The following is a 22,102-nucleotide window of genomic DNA, read 5'->3' as shown; positions in this document are numbered from 1 at the left end:
AACAATTTTTTTAAAAATAATAAAGCTTAAATTATTATGTGAATTATCGAAATCGAAGTATTCTTATTAACTCACTATATTTAATTTATTTAAAAAGGTAGTACATTTTAAACAGAAAACTTAAATTTCTATTTACTATTCACTACTATTTTCAATTTGTATAACACCAAAAATAACTACAAAATCTATTACATTTCCAGTCTATACTGGTGATATACAGAGTGATTGGTTTTTTTTTTATCGGCCTTGCTGGCACTGCAGGTAGAAAGCTGAGGGCGCTTATCGTAAAACCTTTGAAGGTAGTGAAGCTCGCGAGGACTCTTTAGGGAATCTTGGCACAGGCTGCTACATACTACTATTTCACCGAGAAGGCCGCTGAGTCCTTAGATTACTTTAGCAGGACCTTCATTAAATGATCAGGCACAAAGGCCTCCCACAAGGGTATCTAGGTACCTAGGCTTATCATCAATAATATTTAAAGCTTTTGTACCTATTTCCAATAATTCTGTATAAACTGCTCATTCTGAAATATGTCATATTAATTTGTTTTTCCATAGGCTATAATAACTATGGCTGTTAAAAGTCTGGAGAGAGATATATAGAAATTTGAATTTCGAAAATTTACTTTTACTACATGTAATGTAATGTTATTTATTATGTTTGAAACTATTGATTTTTGTATAAGAAACATATGTTTATTGACAGCGAATGAGCCATACATTCACTCATTTATAGATTTGAAACTTATTATTTTTTTCTAAAGTTGTTTGTTTCGCCAGTTTTATATTCAAGGTAAAGATTTAACGTGTTGGAAGCCACACGAAGTTTGTTAGTAATTCTGCTGATATCGCTGTCCCGTGGCATTATAAACTCGATCTGCGAAACTCATCGAGTAGGTTTGGGGTCAGTTGTACTTCGGACATCAAATAAGACACACGGCTTGGTTCACGTCAAGCGCAAAAGTAAACAACACCATGGGAACTATGGGGTGAGTACAATTTGCTGTAATTAATGTATTATTAACTTATATTAATTACTATTACGTCATGTTATATGGTGTTTAATAATTTATAACAAATTTTTCCTCATACGAATATGAACGTTGTGAACGATTGATTTGTTCTAAAGTGTTATTTAAATTAAATATAAAAAACATATTAAAGAAGCGTTCTTGTTTCTATTCTTAAAAATGTATATTTAATAGTAACAGTTAACTTTTGCAAATCACCTGTGAATACTTGTGCTTACCATAAGTGACATCTCTTTTCTTGATGTGAAATGAATATACGATATTTATGTTTAAGGAGGAATTTTTCCTTTCTTTCGTATTTCGAGAAGCTTCTCTATGCCTTTTTCCAAAAATTGTGAAAGATTAGCAAAATATTCATCTAGATGTGTTTTATTCCAGTCGTTTATTTGTAAGATTAAACACGAAATTGAATGAGTTTTTAAGGAAAGGAATAAAGTAATAATCTAATGTAGCAAGATCTTAGGAGTTCGGTGATTCAACCATTAGTCAGGCTATAATTAATGATAGAATTATAAAAAAAAAAACATGACATTACATTTGAATTTGGAATTTAGAATATTCATTGTTATCTAATTTTCGTTTTAATTGGTTTCAAATTTTAACTAAAATTGTAAGGTGATTAAGATTATCGCAATAATTTACGTGACAAAAAATAGGTATGGAACTAAATATAAGATATAACGACAAACAAATGTTAAATAGAATATATAAAAATAAACTTGTAGCCCATATGTTTCGTCTTCAAAAAGTTAATAAATCCTCCATATGTCTTAGTGTACACACATATAAAGTTCCACAAGATATGTCAGAAAATAGTTTACATGGTTTTAAATTAAACTTATAATATTCAAGAATTTAGTTGATCGAAATGTATGAAACTTGGTTGGTTGATTTTCATGTTTTATATTATAATGTATACATTAAAAATAGTTGAATTTCATCTAAAAACAGCAACTGTTAAGTTTCTGGCAGGCTTTTTGGCAGATCGATATTCGATGATAGCTTACTACTTATAATATAAAAAAATTGGACGGTTCAAAAGTCCATGCAAAGGCCTTTTTGAATAAAGATGTTTTGAATTATAAATGCAATTTTTGTAATTCATTTGCTTGCTATTAGTGAAATGTTTATGTACCGTCGTCATCGTTTTAGCCCATAGACTCCAATAGATATACGATAATCGCCACGCTTGGAAGGCGGGTTGGCGATCGCAGTTTGGTATTATGGTACGCAGAAGACGCTGCTGCCCATCCTCTGGAAACTTCTTTTTCAGCAGTAGCAATCTCATATAATTAACACGCAAAGTGTGAATTATCTTAAATTGCATCCTGAGAATCGAATCCCGCGACCTATGATTTCAAGTCTCACTTCTCTACGGCTGAGGTAACACTGTTCAACAGCGTATACAATTGTTATAATGAAACCTATTTAGTTTGTAAAATATTTGGCTTTCCTTGAAGTGTTCGTAGAAAAATGCGATCAAAGCTGTGAAGGAAAAGTCGGTATTAATCATATCCGAATGCAAAATATTTTGTCTGGGGAAATTAATGCAGTAGGTACAATCATCTAGCGTATTTTAACAGAAGATGCCTGCAATATATAAGAGACGAACTGACCATTTTAAAATAATATTTTTAAATGAATACATTAGTTATATTACAACTTTTTAAGTAGTATGCAAAGGCTGCAGAAAATTTTTATTTACTAACAAGTTAATTTTTAGCTGTGGTTTAATAAACCGAAAGAAGAAGTTTATGCTCAAGGCTCTCAAGAAGCTAAGCAAGTAGCGAGTTGAATACAACGTTGTCATCATCTTTAGTGATGGTTTAGTGTTAGCTGTCAAAGAGTAATTGGAATTACGGGTACATTTTTGTGAAAAAATGTCAAAACTTATCTTAAACTTCACCTTAATTAAATCTTGAACTTTGGGAAGATGATAAAGCCTTTTAACAAAACGACTTTACATAACCAAGAATGGTTATTTTAGCAGGGCAACACTGAATCATACAGCTAGATCATATTCATCATCAGAATTATATTTGTCGTCATGTCCTGATCTTAATTCGCTTGATAATGATGGACTGTATTTATGTACAATGGAGATCATTTCAAATAATCTTCGTATTATTTAAGTTTGTTACAATGATGTAGAATTTAATACCAATTATAAGAATAAATGTTTTAAATCTTAATAATTAAAAGGAAAATATATTTATAGATAAGTAAATATAATACAAATGAAGGTTCTATTTAAAATATTTCTTGAGTTTACTACACAGATACCACTCCAAGTTAAAAAAGTACATATAAAGCCACTTATCATGTTTTAAAGTTACTAGCAATAAAGTATCCCACAAATAATGTACTTTTAGTTTAAGGAACACTTTATCACTAAAAATCAAATGAATGAAATATAACACTTATCGCCATAGATCTGCGGATTGGCAGATTGAAGTTGAGGAAGTAGAGATGCTTCACAGCGCGCAGAACGAATGACCGGCAAGTGCAGCGTAGTGTCCTCAACGTGATCAGGTTCAGTTTCCAAACGGAACATCCTATTGGAAATCTATAGATATGGCCTATATCCAACTATGAACATCCTACAGCTGAAATTATAATCATGAATTAGCCTATCTACTAAAGTACATGAAGACATTAATATAAAATTTAAAGATTTTTCTGTTTTATAACATTTATACTAACTACAAGTAATTGAACCGTATGCAATGCTACTATACTGTTTGTTAATACATTAGCTGATAACGGCAATCAGTCGAGTCTAAGTCAAAACAACTAAAGATAATCTTGTACATGTGAATGGATAAATGATAGAAAATAAAACGAATGTAATAATAATAGCGATGTAGCATAAATAACAGACGTAGATCGAAGAATTGCATGCCTGGAGTGGTAGTTGACGAGACAAATTGCTCTTGCAGCTGAAAGTGATTTGAATTGAAAGGTTCTTGAGAGGCGATCATGAGCATAGGCCTCCACTACGTGTGCACACGAAATATTCAAATTTGCAAGAAGTTGCTAGATGCGGGCAGTGCAAGGTCGGTGGTCAGAACGATCATTGAGGATTTAATGGAATCAGGCGTTACCTCGCGGAAGTCCATCCTAAGTAAGAAAAGGACCAATGTTTAGCCACTTCTGCACATGCAGTGGTAGTCGTGCAACAAAGTGCACCGCCCGCCAGCCCGCTGATAAATGTGTATGCGGCAAACAATGCGAATCACACAACCGCCACCGCCAAATTACTCAACACGTGTTTCACCCCTCCACGGGGCATCCTCAGGAGCCATGTTACACCGATTAGTGCCAAACACAGAGAATAAAAGCACTATGCCTTGCAGTGGGCGTCTATCGACTGAAAAGAAAAAATAGGAAAATACATTGCATAAAGTTAGAATATAAGCTTGCTATGCCTTTCAATGTGGTATTTAAAATTAGTAACTTTTCCTCAGCAAAGTATAATGCATGTAACGTCTCCTAATTATTTAATGGAGTCAGGCGTTACCTCGCGGAAGTCCATCCACAACACAGAGTGAAGTAGACTCTGTGTTTGGCACTAATCGGTGTAACGTGGCTTCATCTTCAGAAGCCACGTTACACCGAAAACGTGAGTTCTGAAGGAGAGGAAGGTCATCCTATCTATTTTAGTGGGCGACTATTACCTGATATATGATGACGATAGTGAACACTTAAATTTGTATAAGTTGTGTTTATAAGGTATGGTAAGGGTGAGACTCTGTGTTTAGCACTAATCGGTGTAACATAACTCCTGAAGATGCCCCGTGGAGGGGTGAAACACGTGTTGAGTAATTTGGTGGTGGCAGTTGTGTGATTCGCATTGTTTGCCGCATACGCATTTATCAGCGGGCTGGCGGGCGGTGCATTTCATTGCACGACTACCACTGCGTGTGCGGAAGTGGCTGAATATTGGTCCTTTTCTAACGTCTCCTAATTATCATGAAACAAATTTAAAAAGTTTCTTCGACTGCTTAGTGGCCGCTCAATATCCTTTGCGATCTTATTATTCTTGGAAACATTTCTGGTCTTCGCCTTCAAGCTAACTTACATTTCAAAATCCCAATATTTATCATTATTTATTGTGTGTATATAACATATATAAACAATATCCTGTTATCAAAACTTGAGCAGTGGTAGCTGAGCGGCAGAGGACTGAGATTTGCGATTTTAGGTCGCGGGTTCAATTCGGGATACTATCTTATATAATTCACAATTTGTGTATTAATTATATAGGATTGTCACTGCTCACAAACAAGTTTCCAGAAGATGGACATGTTGTCAGAGGCAGTGGAGGTAAGGTGTACCGTAAATAAGTGTACAGTACCTACTGGTATTACCTAACGATTGGGCGCTTTGGGGACAGTACAGTCAGCAAATTAGGAAGAGAAAGTGATGTTCAACAACAAGTTTCCAGGGGACGGGCAGCAGCTTCTTCTGCTTACTGTAATACCACACTGCGATCGTGGACCCGCCTGCCTAGCGTGGCGATTATGATATATCCTCTCATAGATATCTTTGGTGGAAGCCTACTCCTTGCAGTGGGCGCCTATGGGCTGAAGTAACGATTAAAAATTAATTCAGTAAATTATATTTCGAAGTTTACCTTAAGTATATAATGCAATTAATATTTACCCGAAATATGCAGCTCCGATATAAATATGATATTTGTCCGGGAAAACACTAGTGAAACAGACGAAGTCAAGGAAAATAACTGCGAATTCACTAAACCATAGTTTATTCACCGAGCGGTCATTCAACTGCGATGTCCTAAATAAGACAGAATATTGTGGATATGGGTAAAACCTACAGATTTTCTGATTTAAAGAAGCCGGTATGCAGACAGATATATTTATATACGCCTCAATTAAAACAGTTATACAAAAATAAGGAAAGAAACGTAATAAACAGAAGAATGAAAATTAAGTCGTAACGCATAAATGTCGTCTTCAAATTAAAATTGAAAAAATCCTCCATGGGTGTACGCATGAATAATAAATATTCACAAGATGACGTACACCAGTGTTTTGCAACGTGTGGTGTGTTTTGCAATCCCACAGGTGGGCAATTTGATTGTTAAGGGGGTAGTTCCAAAATTGACTGCACGCGAGTTTAATCCGTTCGCTTTAAAAAAAAATAAAAAAAAAATATATATATATGTGTATATATATATATACACATATATTTATATATATATATATGTATATATATATACACACATATATATTTATATATATTTACATAGAACACGTTTTTCACCCCTCCAGTGCCAAACACAGAGTCCAGAGTACTCTGTGTTTGGCACTAATCGGTGTAACATAACTCCTGAAGATGCCCCGTGGAGGGTAATTTGGTGGTGGTGGTTGTGTGATTCGCATTGTTTGCCGCATACGCATTTATCAGCGGGTTGGCGAGCGGTGCACTTTGTTGCACGACTACCACTGCATGTGTGGAAGTGGCTAAATATTGGTCCTTTTCTTACTTTAGCGAAATGTTTGAAACTTTATCTATCGACTTAATTGCAGGGTTCGTGTTATAAGATTACATGAATATTTATTAAAAGGAGATACTGTTGAGTTTCCGGTCGTCTCTACTCAGCACATCAGCATTCTAAGCAGCTAGCTTACTATCCCTTATCTACTAAGCCGCGTCATTTTAAAATAATTGATGAATGAATCTTTGAACATATAATTATATTATTATTAATATATATTTTAAATTTTGAATTTTTAAATTTAAATTTTGAAGTACCAGATGTTATTATCTGGTCGCATTCTTTCGTTTAAAAAAAGTTAAACAGATTTCATGTTATAATTTGAATTTTTTTACTACATTAGGAAACTCATACAAATGACTGCATTTCTATTAAGAATGTCTGAGTAATAAGATACCTAAGATAACACCAAACACTCAAAAATTTTATTAATTTACAATTGTTATATACATACAAAATACAGTAAGGTAAATAAATAAATTTTTCTAATAAACCTCATATTTAGTGCACTGATAGTTTTTTTTTTATAATACTATTCCTTGATCTCTTATCTGAACTCTGAGGCACTCTAGGATAGGTTACCAGCGCGCCTTTGATCACTAACTCGCCTATTGAAAAGCGACCTTGTGGTCGAAGATGAAACCACAGACTCAGTAAGTACCTGGTCACTCTGACCTTGAAGAGACCTGGGTAATATTTCTCAGGATATAAGGTAGCCGGTAGATTGTAGAATTAAAACGCTTAGTACGCCTGCTAAAATACTCCACAGTGTAAGGAAGGTAATGAGCTGATCCAATAAAGAAACGGGGATGGTGGCTGAGAAGTTTTTTTCCGTTTATTACGGAACATAATGTATGTATAATATTAATAAGGAATCAGAGTCAAATAAAAGTGACCACGGGAAGTATTCGTCTGAGATTGTTGTGAAATTTTTTCTTCTCTGATCAGAGCGCATCATGAACCCTTGTATCTTTAAGTTGAAGGATATCTTATAGGAGAGTTCAATTGATTCTTTCCTTATCATGAACGTGATCACATGATCACCCTTAACATAAATGAAGTTATTTATAAAAGATTCTATGTGGAAAATATTTTGTTTTTATTTGCAGGTACGTGGCATGCCTGCTGGCTGCTATGCTGCTACAGCTCATTGCATCAGAATCACATGATCTGGACCCCGAAACGAAGGCCTGGCTAAATGGAATACTCTCTGAAGACAACCACGATAACAACTCGGATACTGTAGATAAATGTAAGGAGTTGAGAAAGAATAATTTGATTGATTTAAGTTTATAGGAAAACTACCTTCGTAATAATTATTCCAAAATCGAAGATCCGAAGCAGTTCTAGTTCCCAGTGGTAGTTTACAATATTATTGACAAGGAAATAATAAAAGAAATTACTTAATTTACGATATAAAGAACTTATAAATCTTTACAAATAATACTTAATAAAATTTAACTATCTTTTTATCTATTGTGTTGGGGAACGAGTTCCCTGAGATTTATTAAGGTAATTTTTTTACGAGATATTTAATTATTGCGTTTCTAATTTTTTTGGATGATCGTATTATGGTAATTGAACCCGCGACCTAAAATCGCAAGCCTCAGTCCTCAACCGCTCGGCTACCACAGCTCATTTCAGGGATATTGCACAGGATGAAACATTAAAACCGTTATAAACTCATATAATTGCCCCTAACGGTATTGCTGGTGAGGAGCCAGTATAAATATCTATTTTTAATATACTTTCTATTCACATTAACAAGGTTACTACATACAGAATGATTGCTTAAAAGTGTAAAAGCTCGTGAATGTCTCTCATTTGTCAGCAAAAGGCTTTAAATATTTTACACCTATTTCCAATCATCTTATATAAAGTGATCACTGTGAAACATGTAAAATAAATTTATTTTTTTCTATTGGAAAACGATAATAAATTTTATCAGATCAAGTCCTCAATAATAGATAGTAAACAATAAATAAATTTAATATGTAGTGATACGAAAGTTCGAAGCGCTTCTTTAAAATACATTATCATTATGTATCAATTACTTCTAAAATCATTGATGAGGTGTACCATTAAAAGACAGCAAAAAGAACTATAGGTCAACCCATTTGAACTTTAACAACTTCACCCTGTATAATACGAATAGATGTATATATATATATATATATGCGTCTTACATTCAATACATTGCGGTACATTATTGTAAATTATTAATAAAGGTTCTCCTACTCTATTCTTGCAGCTCTACTAAAGATTGACCCTAATACACAAGAATGGCTGAACTCCTTTCTAAAGCCAAACACAACCGAGGCAACCACCGACTCACCGATGGGCAGTTCTACCGCCAACGTAATGAATAAGTTCAACACTGAAACATTGGATCAGGAGTTCAAAGGTAAAAACAGAAAACCAAAATTTGTAAATAAGTTAACAGTTATCACCGTGGCATTCAACATAAGTAATTACTTATGTATATATGTTATTAGATAATTATGTGCTGCCAAAACCGCTGTACCGCGCCTTAGATATGCGAAAAGCGAGACATCAGTCTCTCGAGATCATATTTCTTGGCCTCCACCTCGATGTATTTTTCCAATATGCAGTACAGCAGCTGGTAGCCCTCTAGTGAATGCTAAATGCTCTTTGAATATGAATATATGTCAGGGGTGGACAAACTGCGGCTCGCGAGCCACATGCGGCCCTTTGAACGATTATTTTTGGCTCCGATTGATTGTCGAATTATTTCAAAATTTTAATTAATATAACCTATATCAGCTCCTGGGAAATCGAAACAAATTACTTGTGTGAATAATAATTATTATTACTATTCCACTATAAAATTAGTGAAATCCAAACATCGATATTAATTAACTAACCGGCTTAAGTATTATTAGGAGTGCTGTCATATACGCGTGCCGTTATATCTAACTTCAATACACATGTTTTGTATTTTGTTTAAATAATTTCAACAAATATGATTATTGTAAACAAAAAAACATTCTTTTATAAGCGTCAATTGCGGCTCGCAAAAAATTTCAAATTTCGTAAAATGGCTTGCACTATCAAAGCGCTTGGCCGCACCTAATAAATGTGAAACTTTAGTAAGTAATTTTTATTTTGAATACCGCGGTAATAGGTGCTTTGATTAGGAGATTGTTTCCCTTTGCTTTTCCGAAAATAACTAAGTCGACCTATATCACCATTTTTACATATTTCGAGGTCTATTTTATTCATAATTTAACATTATTTCCTCTTACTGAAAATCGTCACTTGTGTATGCCAAAAGAAGAGCGACTAGTACCAACTAATATCGTAATGAGTTTTCAATTCTTTCCGTTTTTTCTTTGCTCTTGCCTACAAATGTACCAATTTCGATATTTACAATTTTCACATTATTTTAACTCTCGTCTCTTGTGTCCGTTGAAGAAAGAATGCCAAAAAGGCTTAACTATGTGAGCATCGATATGAGCTTTCGATTCTTTTGGCTTTTTTACACTGAGCTGCCTAAAATAGGACACGATGATCTTGTGGATTGGCAGTGGATTTCGGAAAACTTTCAGATGTGCCCACTCTACTCTCTTCTCACAAATGTGTGTAGGATTTTTACCTACTGTGGTACTGTTGAAGACACATTCCTGGGAAAAGCCGAACCTCCCCCACCATTCTCGCCACTTCATCACAGTTCTATTTATGACTATATTAGTTGGCATTTGGAATATCCAGAAAATCGAGTCTGCCTGACGGAAGAAGGATTGGACGGTGTCTGCGTGGAATACTTCCAATGCGACAAGGGCCTGGTGGACAATACTACGCTTATCGACTTGAGGTGAGTTTATTAGTATTTATCTTATACTCCAGCTTATACAAAATCCTTAGCCAAAAATATACAAATACAAAAAGTCAATAAATCGTCTTAATTGCACCTAGTTTACTTTGAACAGTATATACAACTCGAACGAAGACATTTGGATCACATACTCTTTTAAAAATAAAATCCGCATTACTATAATTTCGTTCAATTATTCTATTAAAACTACATGTCAAATATTACATTATTTATTTAAGTTCAAAAACATAAATCTGGCACCAGACATCCTGTATAACTGTAAGTCCACATCTAATGCGTTCTCGTTCTATATTTTCCTTTCTCTCTAACGTCAAACGCGAGCATATACTATGTTAGCCATATACTATGTAATGGTGCGAATCGCACGCAAAGGTTGCCACCGTCACTAAGCTATGTCTTCATCAATACGTTAAGTTAAATTGAATAATGCTCGTAAAAAAATGTTGCTACTATTTAAAAAGATCAGTTAAAAAAATATCGAAAATGGAGATGAAAGATGTTACACATAAAAAATCCAAGTAGTAATAATAAACATTTTAGACGGCTATACTCTACGGAACCGCTATGAAAAGCGACAGCGTCCAATGGAAGACATGATGTAGAAAAGTCCATGAAAGACTAGAAAGAGATCTTCGTTGTCGTGACAAGAAAATGGTGGTTCATAATTCGCAAGCAAGGGTCCACAAATATCTGCTTTCGACAGTGAAGAACTAAAATGTTGTTTCACCTATAAATCTACACAGATAATATTTAAGAAACTCAGCGGCTGTTGCTTGTAAAACTTGCATATTCCATATTCATTAAAACGTGTCAGCCATGCTTGTTCAGAAGAGCAAAGTTTTGGAACAAAAATTACCACCGGTTTTTACTTATTTTTTTCGAAAACTACTTATTTGTGGTTAGAACTCTGCCGCAACGAAAATATCTATAGTTAGAAATAAACTTCATATTTTCGTCTAGTTTTGGAAATATCGTAGAACAGAACCTACATAAGACCAGTTAAATTAAAAAAAAATGTTTGAGATCCAGAAGTTAATTGTAGAATTGTTATTGATAGAGTTTCTTGGTGTTACAGAGATGGGTCGTGTCCGCACTACTTGCAGAAGTGTTGCCTGCGGTCAGAGGCACACCGGAAGCCCAAAATCGTTCCGCAGACCGAGGGCGCGGGGCAATGCGGCTGGGGTAACCCGGGCGCCGGCATCATACGCATCAACGACGAGGCGAACATCAATCGTCAAACCTACGCGGACTTCGGGGAGTTCCCCTGGATGGTCGCCTTAATCAAGTAACGCATTTATTTTTAATGACCAATTTACACTTTTGAAGGTTTTTCCCACGAACAACTAATGACTGCTATGCTAAAATTAACCAAGCCGGTGCCTACATGTAATTGATTGCCTTCTCGTCAAACATAAAACGGCTATAGTTTACTAATAAAAATCACATATGCTTCGCTAATTAGCCGAACAAAACAATTTTGTGACAGGTAATACGCGTAAATAAAATGTCGAAATTTTGCTTCTCTTTCACTCAATTTCTTTTTCACCACGTCGTTGTAATTCTAAATTTAATTTTCGAAGATAACTTTTTAAGACAGTTTGAAGAAAGATGTGATTTTTAACTCTACATGTCCTCATAATTAATGGTGATATTAATTCTTGTTAAATGAAATTATTTATTTCAATATTAAACAGTTACAATGCAAGTTAAGTTTTCTAAACAAATTGGATATTTACAAAAAATATCTTATTTTCAAATATAATATCAGCCGAATCATAGAAAATTGTTTAACATACTTAGGGTTGAAATAGATATGTATCCCTTGGCTACGTTTGATCCATTGTACATGTAATATCCGTTTTTATTTTGTATTACAAAATTAAAAAATAAAATCACTATTTTATATAAATTCCACGCTCCTCTTTTGTCATTCTTAAGATCTTTTATTCATTCTTCAGTTGTCCTCATTCTGTATCTTTCGTTTCCGTACATTCACTTCCCCTCCAGAATACTTTAACAATTCCGTTTTTTTTTTCATTTTGGCAATAGTTTTCAATTTTTATTTATTTATATATAGGTTTCATTTTGGTTTCATTATTTTAGTATCTTTTACTATTATATATTTCTGAATCACAATTTTCATTTTGGTTTTTCAGTTTGTTCGTAATATATATTTACCTCTCTTCTATTGATTTGCGTCTTATTTCTTTTTATTACTGTTCCTATTTTCCCCCTACAGTACTCCGGAAAAATCTGGCATCCTCCCTCTTGGCTAACTAGCAAGGCTATATCACCTCCGTCCTCTTCTACAACCGAAACCGGTAATCGCTTCTTTCTGCGCCAAATACGGGACAGTCAGTAACTATGTGCACCACAGTTCGTTCTGTTTTCAGGAAATGATTGTATCTATTTAAGCCCAACTTCACACTTATACTGCACAGTCGTTATGTTATGAGAATTAATACAGATATGATATGTGTACATCATGAGGGAAATGCCGGTAGAGAATACTCTACAGTCAGATTGTGCTTACCTGTAACAGCATCCTTCAATTTATAATTTGAATTTATAACAAATTACCAACTAACATGGTAAATTTATCTCTTAAATATAACTCGCAAATTCAAGATATTTAAAGCATAGGCTCTACCAAAAGGCATATTAATATATTTCACAGTATGTTCACGATAAAGATGTATGAAAATAAATTGTTCTTATTTTAAAGAAAAAAAAAATATTTATTTATTTTTGTTAGTACAATAATCAAAAAAAAATTACAAATCCCACTGAGTTTGTTGTTAGTTGCTCTCAATAGATGGCGCGCTACGAACTGGCGTAAACTTAATTTTAAGCCGACGATTATAGATGACTGTAATGATCTTATATAATAAAACTATCTTGGCTTTAGCTTATAGCTTGAAACGTTCCAAACGAAACTTGGTCTGATAAGAATCCACAACAAACTCAAACGGTACATCTGATAAGTATGTCCATATTGTAAGTAATATATTTATTTGCAATCAGAAAGGAGCAAGACGAGAACAGCTGGTCGCAGTCCAACTATCTTGGTGGGGGGTCCATCATCCATCCATCCGTGGTGATCACCGCCGCCCACAAGGTCGACCGCTACATCGCTAGAGAGGTAATACTTTGCGACGGCATTTTTAACACTAATTTCAACCTCTTCGTGTCTCTTCTTTTACTGAATATTGTCAGATAAACCTGCCTTCTTCTTACTCCTTCATCAGATTAATTGGAAAAAAAGTCTTCATCATACATTGGTAACATTTCTTCTTACATAAATTTTGATATGTGTATGTAACTAATCCGGTATGGATTAAAAAATGGATCTTTACATAAGAGATTTCCATCTATGTACTGTCTTAATTCTCTGACACCATAAGGCTTAGAAACTTGAAATTTAGTAGGAATAATTTTTATACTTAGTAGAGTTCAGTTAAGTATTTTTCCAGATTTTACGTATGTTCTATGCCCAGCTTTGGACTTCCTACTGAGCTGAAATTAGATGATGATGATGATACGTTACGAATTGGCAGTGGACAGATAACTGCTGGGACCTTCTGAAGTGAAGACCACGGTCCCACACTCACAAGGTGGATGGACGATTGTGTCGAGGTCGTCGGTAGACACAGACCACCCCATACCAGTCCTTTTGGAGATGTACAGGCATAAGCCCAGCTGTGGACGTAGTACGGCTGGAATGATGATGATACCTTATGAAGTCGCAGTAGACAGGAAAAATAGCGCGCAGATTTAGCCGCTGGGCTTTTAAAGTTCTGGAACGCTGATGACGGATTGGCTTGTCAATCCGTCATCAGCGTTCAGCGTGCAGCGAACAATGTTCATCCGAGGCCATTGGAAGACGTTGGATATAGGTTGCTACCAGCCAATCTGATGGGTTCCAATATTGGATGCTCTACGGCTGAAATCATGATACATTGCAGTTCGTAAGTTTCTGCTATTTGAATAAATGTGAAAGGGAACAGACATGCTTTTAATATTTGTTATAATATAACAATTTAATTACATAAATTGTTTGTCGAACAGATAAAATGCCGTGCCGGAGAGTGGGATACACAGACCACGAAAGAGCTTTACCAGCACCAGGAACGAGATGTCACTAAGATGATCATGCATGAGGAGTTTTACCACAGTAAGTAACAAGCTTACAATGCTATTGCATGCCTAGGAACGGCAAAAATTCTTTTCACGTGATGCTTTGAAATCAAAAAAAAAATTTTGAATTTCGAAGGAAGTTCGAACATTTGACATTTGGCTTTTACCTGTTTTACGCGTCGCAATTAAATTTATTTAAATATACATTATTAAAATATATTGAATAACTTGACATACCATCATAGCGGTGTATTCTTATATTTTCTTGTAAGTTTATATATATGTCAAGGATAATAAAACACAGTAAAAGTTCTTCATTCACGGGTTATATGTTCCATTTATACGCCGCGAATACAGAAAACGTGAATACGGAATGGCAGTTTATATGGGATTATAGGCGATATGTTTCTAGGTGACAAAATAAGTAAAACTACTATATCTATAAACATCTATTGTTTTGCAGTTTTTGCAAATTTTGATTAATTATGTTAAAGCTTAAACAATCGTTTGAAGATTTTTGTAATTTCCTCTTGCTTGGTAGTTTTGAAAGCTCCATCAATTCAGACTGACACGCAGCAGCAGCATTAGCAATTGCCTTTTTAAAAACATGATTTCGTTCCACAGACGGATCCTTGTTCATAAAAAGATCGCAAAGCTAATTTGCCGTTTTAAAACCTTCACTAAGTTTTTCCAATTTAAAAGTCACGTGCTTGTACAGTGCTTGTTGAAACCTCCTTTGAATTTAATGCTCATGCTTTTTGTATGATTTTTCTTTCTTCCTTTATGTTCTTTATCTCTTCCTCTCTGCCGGGAGCTGTAACATACTAACTATAAAATCAGAAACAAAAGCAAATTTTGTGTACTTAAGTTTCCACTACACATTATATGTAGCAAATCTCTCAAATATATATCAAAGAACAACTCTAATCTTAGGAGTTAATACAATGTTAATTATTTCTTAAAAGATTTTGAAACATGTGATCGCTTCCTCGAGATATCAATGTTTTTAAACAAGTAATTATGTTGTTTATTTGTTGCATTTAGGAGTATTTAACATGAGCGAAGTTGAACCTTACTAATAAAGCTAAAAGTTGACTGTCAGTTGGCGTCCGGCGTTGTTTACGGGATTAAAAAGCGTTCTAATCATATTTGGTTTGCTAAATCCTTATTGGCACGTATAAAAAAATTCTAGATATTTCGATGTACGCAGTTTGCTTATTGGTCAATTCATAAAAGGAACGAGTTTTCTTGAACTTGATTCGTTTATTTTAAAAACAGTACGACTAACGCGGGGAGGATACATTTGAAATGCAATACTGAGAGAACTTTTGGTGGTGGTGTAAAAGTTCTTATTTTTAAAGGCCCCTTCTATCTCTACAATTTTTAATTATTTATTTCACATCCCTCTTTTTATTTCTTTACTCCTCTTTCAGTCTACTTGAGATCATTCTTTCGTTCTTCTAACATACTTCACATGTTCTTACATACTCATCCATTTTCAATTTCCTCCTTTCCATCACCTTTCATCCTTCACCCCACTTCTCAAATATCACAGGTTGAAAGGTTCAGCGGGTGATAAAAGGAAGGAAATTCTGCGAATACCTGCAAAACAATAGGAAGTAGACAAAAAGTATGATCCCTCTAAATGCGACTTCTTCCCCCACGCTTTATACAATAGAATGCATCTTTTTTAGCAGCCAATCCACGTAGGTTAATCCTAACAATATGTTGTATGAAGAATTTTAATTTTCTCCAGCTCCCACCTACAACGACATTGCGCTGCTGGTGCTGAAGACGCCTTTCACTCTTGAGAACGCCCCGCACATCGGCGTGGCGTGCCTTGCGCCGCAGCTGCCGGCACCAGGCACCCAATGCTACAGCATGGGCTGGGGCAGAGAGTTCCAGCACAAGAACAAGAACGCTGTTATACTGAAGAAGGTTCGAAACTGTTATCTATCACCTCATTCATCATTTCAGCTGTTCCTACTGCAGGATGGGACTTCCTCATAGATTCCTTGTAAGACCTGTTTGGAAGAAGCTTGCATCCAGCTTTTGAACGTTAACAAAGTGATTTGTTCACCTTGTGAATGGGCGTAATGTTCCTGCCTATCCGTGGTCTTCACTCCAGAGCCTTAAAACCCCAGTAATTATCTGTATGCTATATAGTCTGCCCACTGCTGCTTCAATTTTCCAATCAGCTTAGCTATATCTACAGCATCATTATTTCAACCATCGTAACTCAACTGCTGGGTATATGACTGCTTCCAGGGTTTTAACATTAACAAGGTTGTTCACCTTGTGAGAGGGTGTAATACAATGTGCCTTCACGTCTATGCAGTAGCGTACCTAGGGGGGGGCGGTGGGTGCGGTCCGCACCGGGCGGCACTTACCTAGGGGCGGCATTTTTTATATTTATTTATAGTTGAAAAAACCAACTTATTCATTTCATATTTATTTTCTTTCTTGAATAATAAATGATTATTATGATTATTAGAAGAAGAAAATAGTAAAACGAGATCAGATGCTGAAATATTACTCAATTCGATGCAATATTTTTCTTTTCTATGTGACCTTCATTTATGGGTACCCGTCCTTTTGGAAATTAAGGACGCTTAAAAATATCTGCAAGTAAATGGGTAAAATGTCCACAAATGCCATATAAAACTAAATTCTTTGCAAACACATTTCATGGAACAAAGAGACACGCTAGTACAAAACGCTGTTGTAGCAGCAAAATAATTTGTGAAGAGTTGCGAGATATCGACTGAGCGTCGAGTTAGAAAGAGAAAAAATATGAGTGGGGAAATTCGACGTGGAGAAGTGGGGCTATCCTTAGAAGAAGAAGTACGAAGAGAAATGTTTTCATCAATGGACAGAATTATAAAGTAAATAAAAGAACGCTTCGATCAGTTGCATGGCCTTGTAAGAAAATATTCGTGTATATTGTAATGTCAAATAAATGACTTGATTGACATTGATAAAGAACAGTTCCATATTGAAAGAAAAAGGATCCAGGTTTTTATGGCTGTACCTACACTAAAAAAAAGAAATAATATAAAACATAGACTTCGTAATCGAGTTCTAATTTTATTTTAATCTGATTAATATAAAGGTTAATTCAACACTCTGTCGTGTGGTTATCGCATTAACAACACGTCAACGAACTGCACGCGCGACTTTATCTCGATCGGTGAAATTCTCCTTACAAATAGTGAAGGTTCACCATGACTACGAAAATAAAAATGGGATATATACGTACGATTATTGTAATTAAAGTTATACTATCAACATAATTTCTGATCTTGGACAGCCATAGGATATAAGCTTCCTCCATACTTTTAGAATAAGACATATGTAACAATCTTGACAAGATCATCTGCCGATCCTGAATGAATATGCTACATTGCGCTTTCTAGTCCGCGGTGTACATTATAAAACCTTAGTTCTGCGCGCAATGTAACCTGCCCATTGCCACTTTACTCGCAAATCCGCTTGGCTTTGTATGTTACTTACTTTCGTATGGATCTCTCCATCCTGATTGGTTCTCATAGAGAAATAAAGCTTACCCCTCTCCATGGCTCGTTCAGCAACTGTGCCATTGTCATTTCAGCCCATACACGCCCACTGCAAGGCATATCCCCCTCCCCCCGTCCCCAAAGTTATCTATGGGGGATATACCATATTGAAGGCAACAGGCAAGAACTTCTTGCGGTACAAAATCTGAAAGGACAAATAGTAAACAATAATTTGATATTATATGTAGTAAGTGGGATTTTATAAACGCTCTTTCTCACTTTATGAAATCATTGATTTTTGTATAAAATGTACCATAAATTAGTTGACAGCAAATAAGCTGTACATTTATCTTTTCAAATCTTTTACATGTATAATGAATCACTCTGTGTAATACATTGACAGGAATTTATGTTTCCAGGTGAAACTGCCTTTCATTGACTCTGCGACATGCTCGGCGGCGCTCAAGAGGACCAGACTCGGGCCCAGATACGATCTCCACGCTTCCCACATGTGCGCTGGAGGAGTAGTGGGCGTGGACACCTGCAGAGGAGACGGAGGATCATCGCTAGTCTGTCCCATCATGGTCAGCAAAATTTATTTATTTGTTGTTACAAAAAAATTTTACACTAACAGCGTTACGTATGTTTTAATATATTAATAAGGTACATGTGTTTCAATTCACCTTAGGACGCCAGATCTTAAAGTTGAAGAATGCGATTATAAAGGGAGATAAATCTGATTCCAATGTGTTTAAAATTAAAACTCTTTTTGTCATTCTTTTAATATCAAGTGATCAATGTAAAAGTCCTTTAGAAAACTGTGCTTTAGTCCGTTTAAGGTAAAAAAATATAAATAATCACTTTTTTTTACAGCACGGACCCGATTCGGACCGTTTTGCGGTATACGGCATGGTAGTCTTCGGTGTTGGTTGCGGAACTGCAGCACCTGGTGTCTACGCCAACGTCCCTCATCTGTACTCCTGGGTGGATGAGAAGATGAACAAAGAAGGCTTCGGAACTACATCTTACAAATACTAGATAAACAACTGCGAGTGACCATAGACAACATAAATTAATTTATTTAAATACCTTTGATTGGTCGAATTAAAAAAAAAATAGTTCATTAATTTAATTTCTATATCTAATCAGTTCAATGTTTGTGGCGGCAGACGCCTACTGCGAGGAATAATGGGCACAAAGAACGCCTCAATGGGAGCCAACCCACGCCTTGTCTCAGCGTGGTTTTCGTATTTTAGTTTATATCCAAATTGGATCCCTTCTCAGTGTTCTCTTGACGTACACTAATGTTCCTATGCGGAAAAAGACATGTATAAATGAACAAATAAACAAAAAGAACCTTTGTTTCTATTGACACAAACCACATTTCTCTATGTTCGTTTAAAAAGAAAAAGCAGGTAAAAGATCGTTACAAAAATACTGGCTTTATATGCAAGACGAACTTTAAGGTCGTTGAAAAACGGATGCAGGCTGCTTCTAGTCGATGTGGGAGGGCTATACCCAGCTGTGGGCCGCTCCTACGGCCGGAATTCCCGTTATTACGTTATGAGTACATTTAATAATTTTACTAAAGTACACCTATCCCCCGATTTACACGGTAGATACGTTCCTGAGAAAAACGTGTAAATCGAAAATTAAAAATTTTCAAGTCAAAACCGTGTAAATCGAAAAGCTTGCAGAAAATGCATAATTTTGCTTTTTAACAGTTGTGATTTTTTCAATATTTTTAGGTGCACAGAAATAAAAATAAAATGCATTGAGAAGTTAAAATATTTAATATATTACGGAAACACTGTTTTTTTTATTTAATTACAATACACTAAACAGAAGAACAAAAAATATAACCAAAAGTGTTTTATTATCCTTTACCACTGTCAGAAATTACTTTCATTCTTTTTTTCTGAATCGAAGGTTCGAATTCACTTTCATCACTCGAAGTTATTTGTGCTGATTCAATGTTTGAAGCAGAAATATTTACACTATGACAGATGGTAATAAAATCGGTTATTAACAATTGCTTCGAATTTTTTGTAAAATCTTTGTAAACTTCTTCATATTGAGCCAAGTCTCGGGATTCTCCGTGAAATGTGTACACAGCACACGTGTTCAATCACAGTATAGCATTTAGTAGAGTGCGATAAAAACAAAAAAAAAACTTATTAGGAAAACCGTGTAAAAGCGAAAAAGTGTAAAACGAGTACCGTGTAAATCAGGGGATGGGTGTAATCGACAAAGCCCAGAAGATTGGCAAGTCAGCCATAAGGTAAGCAGATGACCATGTTAAGATCTTATCGAAAATATGTGGGAAGCTAGCATCTAGCTGTGTACGTGCTGAAATAATGATAATATTTTTTTTTCTATAGGACTATCACTGGCCAGTAATTTTTACAAAAGGTGTTCCAATTTTAAAAAACAAAATAAAACTTGAAATAATTCATAAGCTTTATTGTTCTGTATATCAACATGCTCTATTCAATTACGTCTCAAAACACCCTCACTCTACAGGAACAATGGTGTATAAAATGAAAATAAATACAAAGGCTTTCATAACTTTAATACGCATCCAAACAAATAAAATATAATATTGCAAGAGAAAATATAAACCAACATTATTTACATGGAACGATTGATAAATATGTTTTACAAAATTGATTATTTCTTAACCTAAAACGTCACACGGGACTAAAGGATGTTTCTTTTTAACAAATAATACTTGTACAAACAAATCAATGTTTTATTCTCGATTTTAATATATGTATTTGTAATGTTGACCTCCTTTTGACGCTCTTATTTGAAACTTTACTGTAACAAGTTAACAAGGAAAACCTGCGCGCTTGTGCACGATACGCCGAAGGTTGGCATATTACTGCGCTAAGCTATGGACTTCTTCATAATAAATCATTACAAGAAAACTATTGTCCTTGTATACTATTCATATAAAATCAAAAAGGTTGAGTTTTACCGGCTCGCCCCAGGACAGGCACGGCGTATAAGACGCAATAGTTATTCTGCCATTTATAAAAACTTTCGACAAATTAACAGTTTTCATAGCGAATGTACAACAGATAAAAATCTCATCAAAGTGTTTTGTAATTAAAATATCACAAAATACGAATTTGAGAGTAGATTTGACTTTTCAAATAGTTTCTATTATTAATTCGTAAATAGATAAAACAGCTTCCGTAATTTTACAGCCCGTAATATTGTAAATAGCGTAAAAATAAACTTTTATTTAAACAAAATGACAGTTTAATATACATTTATCATCTGTAGCATAGATAATAAATTATAAATAGGTGTTTTAGAACGCAAAAGGAGTACAACTTACATGTGTAGTTTTTTTTTTTTTAAATTGTGTGACGCAAATAAGCAGAGTTCACTACAGAGGAAATCTTAAATACTATATTTTTGAACAGTTAGTGGCCTCAACACCTCCGACATTGGAATGAATCGTTGGCACTAGCATGGAGGGATTTCGTAACCTCGGCGACGGCTATTAACAACAATTAAAAACTATTTTATTTACGCATTAGATTAATATGAAGCTCGTTTTAGTTACCGACGCGTCAGACTTGTTTGAATACGGACTTCGTTTAAGGCCATTCGTTTGTAAAGCGTTCCTACCTGGTCTGTCGAGCGGTGCTAATTGAAACTTGAGATTACGTGGACAGCTATACATACGTCCAAAACTTATCTTGTGCGGATGTGTGGTAGTGACGTCACGACATTTGATTTCTGAAATGGCGGGAAATTTGACAGTGACGTCAAATTTATCGCCATCACAAACACCGCTTCACTTTACTTTTTAAACACGCGAATTTACAACTATAATACACATTTGACAGCTACGTAATAATGACAGCCATGTTTTTTTTTTAATATTGGCTATAATGGCGCGAATTTTGACATTGACGTCAAATTACCCGCCATTACGTAGACAATTGAAATTAGACAGTGACGTAATACTGACAGATGTATTTTTTAAGTTTTGTCTATAATGGCGGAAAAGTTGACAGATATAT

The 22,102-nt window shown here is 34.9% G+C and overlaps 1 protein-coding gene across 1 annotated transcript; it reads left to right on the top strand.

Annotated features, from left to right (window-relative positions):
* Nucleotides 1–913: 913 nt before the first annotated feature.
* LOC137926277 (phenoloxidase-activating factor 2-like) lies at nt 914–19,390 on the top strand. The gene is made up of 10 exons (XM_068769873.1): nt 914–988; nt 7,664–7,806; nt 8,806–8,958; nt 10,287–10,389; nt 11,486–11,695; nt 13,435–13,552; nt 14,479–14,584; nt 16,304–16,485; nt 18,482–18,646; nt 18,936–19,390. The coding sequence occupies exons 1-10, from the start codon at nt 975–977 to the stop codon at nt 19,098–19,100; spliced, it is 1,359 nt and encodes a 452-aa protein (XP_068625974.1). The 5' UTR covers nt 914–974; the 3' UTR covers nt 19,101–19,390.
* Nucleotides 19,391–22,102: the final 2,712 nt, after the last annotated feature.

This window comes from Battus philenor, unplaced genomic scaffold (assembly GCF_028537555.1).
Source record: "Battus philenor isolate CCGP_79_NKW_IND1 unplaced genomic scaffold, ilBatPhil1.0.hap1 SCAF_29, whole genome shotgun sequence".
NCBI lineage: Eukaryota > Metazoa > Arthropoda > Insecta > Lepidoptera > Papilionidae > Battus > Battus philenor.
This window is presented reverse-complemented; position numbering and strand designations above follow the sequence as displayed.

Bases quoted from the DNA above. Each gene is read 5' to 3' on its own strand.
- LOC137926277 (XM_068769873.1), top strand. The intron at 11,696-13,434 runs GTAACGCATTTA...ATTTGCAATCAG, and splicing joins TGGATGGTCGCCTTAATCAA to AAAGGAGCAAGACGAGAACA. The intron at 18,647-18,935 runs GTCAGCAAAATT...TTTTTTTTACAG, and splicing joins CGCTAGTCTGTCCCATCATG to CACGGACCCGATTCGGACCG.